The sequence below is a fragment of the Malaclemys terrapin genome, chromosome 7, assembly GCF_027887155.1.
Source record: "Malaclemys terrapin pileata isolate rMalTer1 chromosome 7, rMalTer1.hap1, whole genome shotgun sequence".
Taxonomy (NCBI): domain Eukaryota; kingdom Metazoa; phylum Chordata; order Testudines; family Emydidae; genus Malaclemys; species Malaclemys terrapin.
Window position 1 is genome coordinate 124,983,732 of NC_071511.1, and position 7,960 is coordinate 124,991,691.

Below are 7,960 nucleotides of genomic sequence, written 5' to 3' on the forward strand. Positions count from 1 at the left end.
TCAGCAGGTTTTGCAGTACACCTCGAAGAGGCTGGCCACCGAGTGCATGCGGTAGAAGATGCCCAGCGGCAGGGAGATCTTGACGATGATGACCCAGAGGGTGAAGCCGTAGAAGGCCTGCTCGATCTGGCTCACCAGGTGCGGGCGCGTCCCGTAGGCATAGAGAATCCACACCTAGTAAAGCAAAGGGGGCAGGCGTCAGCCGCAAAGGGGCGTGGGCCGGGCTGGACCCTGTGTCCATCACGGCCACCTCCTGAATGGATTCAGATGTGCAGGGCCCGATGCCTAGCGAACCCATTCGCTCCCCGCCCCGTTGAACCTGTCACCAAGGCAGGGCCAGGCCTCGTGCTTTCCTCCGGCGTGTGTCCATCCATTGGGAACGGGGCTGAGAACCACCAACTCATTGCACATCATCAGCCACCGAGCACCAACCCAGCAGTGATGCCTTTCAGTCCCTGCTGGGCCACGCTCCGTTCCACCCAGCAATGAAAAGCCCCTGGGGGGAACACTGGCTCTCCCAGCCTGAGCGCTGCACAGATTTCACCCCCGCCGGCAGGACCAGCGCAGAGCGGATGGTGCTTAGCGCATATCCCCATGCCATGCACTGCCAGCAATGTGGGGACAGGGCTTGACTAGGGCCTGCCAGAATCTATGGGGTGTGTAGGGGGTCCCAGCTTCATAGCGAGGGTGCTGGTGAGGGGGACCCATGCGGAGGGACCCTGCCAGGAACAATCCTGCATTGGGCCAGAGGACGGACTGCATTACATGATGGGGGAACCCCCTTACATGATGGGGGGCCCTTGGACTTTGCCCAGTGATTATAAGGACAGATTTGTATTGGCGCAGAGCCCACAAGTCTGGCTGGGCACCGTGACTCCCCACACGGGGGTCTCTCCACAGCACTGTTTGCTGACAACCAGTCTCATTCGCCCCTTTCCTGGCCCCAGCCCAGGAGCGGGTGGGTGGCGAGTGCGCTCAGGGCGGCAGTGTGTGAGAGGAGGGGTGGGGTGCTGGGTTGTCCCTCCCAGGCACCATGAGGAGATGAAGGGCAGCGCCAGGGCTCTGCCAGGGATAGGACGGGTACCATCGGGCACTGCTGCCATCACCCTGGACACAGCGATCTCTGATCTGCGTGGGCTGAGTCCATCCATCCTTAGAGTGAGAGCCTCAGCTGAACACAGAGCAGGGGAAGGGCTGACTGATCATGGCCTGTACACACCGACATGGGGAATACGGATCTGATACCGGGCTCTTCGCCCTAGCAGACAAAGGGCTCACACCATCCCCTAAACCCTCCCCCACACGGAGTCTTATTCACTGGGCAGAGCATGGGGGGGAGGGGCGGGAAGCTCCTGTGATCTCCGCACAGGCCTGGGGGCCCTTACAAGGCACGGGCAGCGCAGGGAGAGGGAAGCTGGCATCTCCCAGCCCCACCGGCCACCCAAACACAATGGCCTCGCCTGAGAGAAACTGACTAGGAGACCTGCAGCACCTCAAACCACTGAAATGGTGGGAAGCAGTTTGGAGGTTTAAAGTCCATTCACTGTCAACGTGCCAGGGCCAGATCCTCAGCCGGTGCAAATCGGCTCAGCGCCATAGGTTGGGTCAAAAGAAACCTGATGAGGTTCAACAAGGACAAGGGCAGAGTCCTGCACTTAGGACGGAAGAATCCCATGCACCGCTACAGACTAGGGACCGAATGGCTAGGAAGCAGTTCTGCAGAAAAGGACCTAGGGGTCACAGTGGACGAGAAGCTGGATATGAGTCAACAGTGTGCACTTGTTGCCAAGAAGGCTAATGGCATATTGGGCTGTATAAGTAGGGGCATTGCCAGCAGATTGAGGGACGTGATCGTTACCCTCTATTCGACATTGGTGAGGCCTCATCTGGAGTACTGTGTCCAGTTTTGGGCCCCACACTACAAGAAGGATGTGGAAAAATTGGAAAGAGTCCAGCGGAGGGCAACAAAAATGATTAGGAGACTAGAGCACATGACTTATGAGGAGAGGCTGAGGGAACTGGCATTGTTTAGTCTGCAGAAGAGAAGAGTGAGAGGGGATTTGATAGCTGCTTTCAACTACCTGAAAGGGGGGTTCCAAAGCGGATGGATCTAGACTGTTCTCAGTGGTGGCAGATGACAGAACAAGGAGTAATGGTCTCAAGTTGCAGTGGGGGAGGTTTAGGTTGGATATTAGGAAACACTATTTCACTAGGAGGGTGGTGAAGCACTGGAATGGGTTACGTAGGGAGGTGGTAGAATCTCCTTCCTTAGGGGTTTTTAAGGCCCGGCTTGACAAAGCCCTGGCTGGGATGATTTAGTTGGGGATTGGTCCTGCTTTGATCAGGGGGTTGGACTAGATACCTCCTGAGGTCCCTTCCAACCCTGATATTCTATGATTCTATGACAACTCTTCTGTCTCCTACTGTCCCCTTGCTGGCAGCCTCAAAGGGCTGAATGGGGTTGTGAGACTGAGCCCCCATCTCGTCCCTGGCCAGGGTCCCCCCAGCAGGGCTGTACGGATGAAGCTCGCTCTGGCGCTGACTGCCCAGCTCCCACTCGGAAGATCGACCGAAGACCTGAGCTCAGATCCTCAGCTGGTGATGGCTCGGTGGAGTGACGGCGATTGACACCAGCCGGGGGTGCGGCCGTCAGCCTCCAGTGCTCCCCATGGGAAGCTAGAGCCCCGGGGCCGGACAGTCAGGCACCATGAGCCAGCTCACCGAGATGTTGTAGAAGATGAGGAGGATGGAGATGTTCTGCAGGATCTTCCTCCGGATGCTGATGCGTTCCGGCTCCCCGCTGGGCCGAGACTGCTGGCCCCCGGCGGAGATCTTGGCAAGGGAGTCATTGCTGCCGCTGCAGGCCAGCCAGCACCCCGGCGCCTGATCCTCCAGCTGAGCCACCATCCTGGCTGGCGTGTGGCGGCTGGCCGGGCAGATGGCGCAGTTACTCTCACGGCGGGCAGCCTCGTCCTGCTGGACCGGCTCTTCGGCAGGGCCTCCGGAGATGGAGAAGACCCATTCGTTGCCCGGGGGGCTGTCGGGGGCGTCTGGCCGGTGGGCGGGCCTGGAGTAAAGGGCTTCGGTGATGAAGAGGTTCTGGCCCAACACTTGGATGGTCTTGCAGAGGGAGAAGCAGAGGTCCAGGAGGTGGAGGCTGCCGTTGATGTGCAGGAAGAAGATGGCCACCAGGGAGAAGACGGAGACCATCAGGGGCCCGCAGGAGCTGCCCAGCAAGAGGGTGACGTCCAGGCTCCGGACCACGCTCTTGGAGCAGTCGGTGGAGGCCGGGTCTCTCTGGAGCCGGTAGGCAGCGATGCCGACCAGCGAGGCCAGGAACATGGCGGAGAGCAGCACCGAGTTGAAGATGTAGTAGGTCCGCAGGGCCTCGGGGACTGTCTCGGGGGCCTTGGCCAGCACCCCGAAGGAGATCATCACCCCGAAGGTGGCCGAGATGGCCAGCGCCCCCAGCACTAGCCCCACGAAGGCCCCGCTGAGGTGGAAGCGGCCCCGGGGGCGCGGGCGGGGCTGCCGGCGGCAGGCCGCCTGCCCCGTGTTCTTCCACACCACGTAGAGCATGGTAGAGGAAAAAAGGCTGAACTCGATGTTGAAGGGGTGCAGGTAGGCGGCGCCCTCGGAGAAGATGTGGCACAGGCTGGTGGCGCACGAGCAGCTGTTGGTGGGCGAACTCCCTGCAGGGGGTGAGGGCGGGGGTCACTCAGCGCCAGCCTGGGAGTGGGGCAGCATGGGAGGGAGAGGGACTGGATGGGGGAAGGGCTGTGCATGGGAGAGGCTGGGGGCGGGGCTGTGCATAGGGATTGGAGGGCAAGGCTGTCTGTGGGAGGCTGTGCCTAGGGGTGGGGGGGACAGGGCTGTGGGGGGGGAGGGGCTGTGGCTAGGTGAGGGGGGAATGGGGCTGTGCATGGGGGAGGATGAGGGAGGCTGTCCAGGGAGGTTGTGCAGGGGGGTAGGGGCTGTGCTGGGGGGTGAGGGGAAGGCTGTGGCTAGGGGAGGGGGGACGGGGCTGTGCGGGGGGGAGGGGAAGGCTGTGGCTAGGGGACGGGGCTATGTGGGGGGGAGGGGGAAGGCTGTGGCTAGGGGAGGGGGAACAGGGCTGTGGGGGGGGAGGGGGAAGGCTGTGGCGGGGGGAGGGGGGACGGGGCTGTACGGGGGGAGGGGGAAGGCTGTGGCTAGGGGAGGGAGAAGGCTGTGGCTAGGGGACGGGGCTGTGCATGGAAGACAGCCTGATCTAGCAAGCAGGGCGTGCGGGGAGCGATGGCCGCACGAGGGCCAATGCAGGCAGTGGTGGGGATCTGTCTGTGGGAAGGCCCATTCCTGGGAAGGCCGAGGGGCAGATAAGGGTGGGATCCAGGCAGGGGGCCTCTGAGCTGGGCAAGGGGCAGGAAGGATGGCACCCTCCAGCCAGAGGGCCAGTCAGCCTCTCCTCTCCCAGCCCTCCCGGAGGACGTCCCATCCCATCCCATTCCCTGCCAGGGTCTGGCTCCTTAGCGGCCCCCCAGCCCCATCTCACCACCGGTCTGGGGGGGGCGTATAAACCCCGTCCCAGGGACCCTTGGCTCGGCTGGCCCCAGTGAATCTCCATGGCACACATGGTGGTGGATCTATGGGGGGTAAAGGGGTGCTGACCTCCCTGCCACGGGTCCAGCCCCCCACCCCGGGGGCCCTCACCATGCGCGGGCCAGGGGCTCTCCGTCTCGTGGGCGTCGTAGATCTCCTGCAGCTGCTTCATGGACTCGTCCAGCACCACGCTCATCCACATCAGCACGTTGGTGGCCAGCGTGTGCATCAGGCCAAACCTGGGAGGGGGGGAGAGGTCAGGGGGAGCTCACGGCCCGGCCTGGCCCCAAGGGGCTGCCAGCGAAACAACCAGCCCCCGCCCCCATCCCGGCGCCCAAGCCGGGAGCACGGATACCTGTTGAGATGCTGCTGCTCCTGGATGCAGACCTTGGCGTGGAAGGACAGCAGAGACACCTGTGCCGAGGGCAGGAAAAGGCAGAAGACAGGGTCAAAGAGCAGTAATACGCAAAGGGAAAGGACTAGCCGCTGCCCAGGAATGGCTGAAAGCCCCTTCCACCACGCATGCTGCACCTTTAACTGCAGCGGCCATCTTGAGAGGCGGGGCTCCCTCCTGGGGACCTGATGTTGGTTCTTTCTTGCTTCATACTTTCCCTCCTTCTCCACCCAGCCTGTCCCACACGGCCCTAGGGACACCAAGGCTGGACAAGTCCACACAGAGCCCTCCCGTGCTAACAGCCCACGCTAGGGTAACAGCCGACTACAGCTGCCCACTAGCGGAGTCACTCCTTGAGCTCATGTGGCCTGCACTGTGGGGCAGGTGTCACCCGGGTGGGTCGCTCCTGACAGTCTGACTCCTCCCTCCTGGCTGCTCGTGCTCTGAGCGTGCGAGGCCCCTCACCTGGATGATGGTGAAGACGGCTTGCACGACAGGGAAGGCGGTGATGAGGACGGAGGTGCAGTGCTGCAGCTCGTAGTAATACCCCAGGGACAGGCAGTCCAGCACCAGCGTGGCCAGGGCGAAGAGCGAGAGCCCGCCTGCCGGGGCAAGAGAACACCATCACCGCAGCCCTGCCAGCCACAGGGCAACGGCCAGGCTGGGTGCTGTGGGGCCAGTGGAAGGGAGAGCCTGGGGCCTCTCTAGCCATGGGGCTGCAGTGGTTTTGCTTTCTGTCTGCAGCACCTATGGCTATCTAAGGAGCATGTCTGCTGGGTGGGGAGAGGTGATGGCCACGCAGATGCAACATGTGACAGCAGAGATGCTCCCACTGCGCTCTCTCCTGGAGCCTCGTGCCCGTACGCTCTCATTGTGTTCTTGTTCCTGGTTCTAGCCCTGGGCTGGGAGAGCAGGGGGGTGGGTCGGGATTGAGGGGCACCAGCGGAGCTGCTGTGGGGCGATGGACTGATCCCCATGATTGTTTTTGCCCCACCCGTAGGCGAGTCACCGAACCCCGGTGCCGTGCAGAGGCTGCCGCGGGGCCAGGGGGTTCCCGGGGAGCAGACGGTACCTTTCAGCCAGCTGGCCCCGGCGTGGTGGTCCTGGTGCAGTTTCCGGCGCTTGTTCTGGGAGGAGCGCCAGCCGAACCACAGCATCCACGCGCAGGACGTGAGCATGAGCGTGGCCAGGAAGCCGTGCACGTTGCGGCTCTGGGGGCTGCGCTGGTGAATCTCGGCCAGCAGGACAGCGCTGCCCAGGAAGGTGAGCAGCACGAGATAGAGCAGGGACAGCAGCGAGCCCGCCCGGGCGTTGGCCAAGTCCTGCCAGCCTGCGCCCTCTGGGTCGGCGGGGGAGTCCGGGGCTCCCTGGCCCTGCCCCTCAGGGGGGTGAGGGGAGCCCAAGGGGAGGCACCGCTGCAGCACGTTGCTCATCGTCCCGGGGATCATGGCTGTGAGGGGAGGGGACAGGGAACCATCAGGGAGGGGGCGGGCTGGGGCCCAGTGCAGAGGTGGGACGGGGAGGGGGGATATACCCCGTGGGTCACCCCCAGAAGGGAGACCTAAGGGGGGGGTTACACTGCTCCCCTCACACCTACTCACAGGCATACACCTCCCCTCGCACCCCCACGTGTCCCCACACACCCATCAGCCCATCTCACTCCGACTCACCCCCTCCAGCTTTCATCCTCCCAGCGCCGGCCCTTTCCCTGGGCATAGATGCCATTGCACGGTGCTGGGTGGGGCAGGATCCGGCCCCCAGGAGCCAGCAGGAGGAGGGGATCGAAGTCACTCCAGCCGCCCACTCCTGGCTCATGGGGGTCTCTGAGCAGCTGGGAACGGCCATTCCACAAGTGACTTTTGTTGGGCCGAGCCGAGCTGCCCTGGGCCTGGAGAAGGAGGCCTGCAGCCCACCGCCCTTCCCCACCCAACCATGCGGGGGCATGTGAGCACTGCCCCGCCTCCTCTTTCCACGCACGCCCCCGGCCACAGAGACGGACACACGGACACTCCCAGGTGTGACTCAGAGCAACAGCATGACGGGGTCAGACGCCGAGCTCTGTACTCTCCACACGGCCAGTGGGACCATCTCCTAGACTTCCTTGGGCTGTGCCTGGGTCCAGGGGATCATGCCCACGGTCCAGGGAACTGTGCCCCGGTCCAGGGGGTCGTGCCCGGCATTCACGGGGCCGTGTCCAAGTCCAGGGGGCCGTGCCCCGGTCCAAGGGCCGTGCCCACCCTTGTCTTTCTGGCTGGACGGGTGGGGGGCTGTGGGGAGCTGGTTTGGTGAAGGTGGGGAGTCAGCGGGCTAGGATCTTTAACTGGGGCTGGACCAGACTCCCAGAGTGACAGCTGCAGGGCCCCATCCTGCTCTCGGGGGAAGAGGGGCTGGTCGCGCCGGATGGGCTTCCCCTCCCAGCTTCACTAGGATCTCTGGTGCCACGACAGACAGACAGATGCCTCCTCCCACTCCATCCACACAAACCTGCCTGGAACGGACCATGCCGGCGTCTTGCCCGAGACATCCAGCCCTGGGCAGAGATGGCCCTAGACACCCTTGGGATGGGTCCTTGCATCTGCCCCACACTTACACGGTGCCACCGGTCACGCTGGCGACTCAGGAGAGTCTCTCATGCCACCCTCTGTCCTGGCCGGCTGTGTGGGGCATTCTGCCCTGGGGACGGCTTAATATTCCAGGGGGTGGGTGGTTCCTCTGCCAGCCTGGCACCTCCCACTAGAGTAATTGGGGCTGGGGGAGGTTGCCACAGGCAGCCCCCTCCCCGCTGCACACACAGAGGGGAGCTGCCCCTCCCTGGCCGCTCGCCCTTTCACGGCAGATTGGAGTTTAATAACCGGAGTGTTTCTGGAGCGATTGTAGCAGCAGCTCCCTGCTGCCAAAGGCCATCGGGGAGACCTGGTGCCGAAAATCCAAGGGCAGAGGAAGGAGAAATCAGAAATTGCTTGATTTTGGGGTGGGGGGAAGCAGGGA

The 7,960-nt window shown here is 63.2% G+C and overlaps 1 protein-coding gene across 1 annotated transcript; it reads right to left on the bottom strand.

Annotated features, from left to right (window-relative positions):
* LOC128840079 (proton channel OTOP2-like) lies at nucleotides 1–7,518 on the bottom strand. The gene is made up of 7 exons (XM_054033570.1): nucleotides 7,457–7,518; nucleotides 6,045–6,422; nucleotides 5,438–5,574; nucleotides 4,934–4,992; nucleotides 4,690–4,817; nucleotides 2,722–3,692; nucleotides 1–174 (listed from the first exon to the last, which is right to left on the bottom strand). The coding sequence occupies exons 1-7, from the start codon at nucleotides 7,494–7,496 to the stop codon at nucleotides 1–3; spliced, it is 1,887 nt and encodes a 628-aa protein (XP_053889545.1). The 5' UTR covers nucleotides 7,497–7,518.
* Between the last annotated feature and the right edge of the window lie 442 nt (nucleotides 7,519–7,960).

Coding starts and splice junctions, on each gene's coding strand:
- LOC128840079 (XM_054033570.1), bottom strand. CDS start 7,496: ATGTCTCGGGCAAGACGCCGGCATGGTCCGTTCCAGGCAG. Junction 5,575..6,044: donor CGGGGCCAGCTGGCTGAAAG/GTACCGTCTGCT, acceptor TTGCCCCGGCAG/GCGGGCTCTCGCTCTTCGCC. Junction 3,693..4,689: donor GAGCCCCTGGCCCGCGCATG/GTGAGGGCCCCC, acceptor CACCCCCTGCAG/GGAGTTCGCCCACCAACAGC.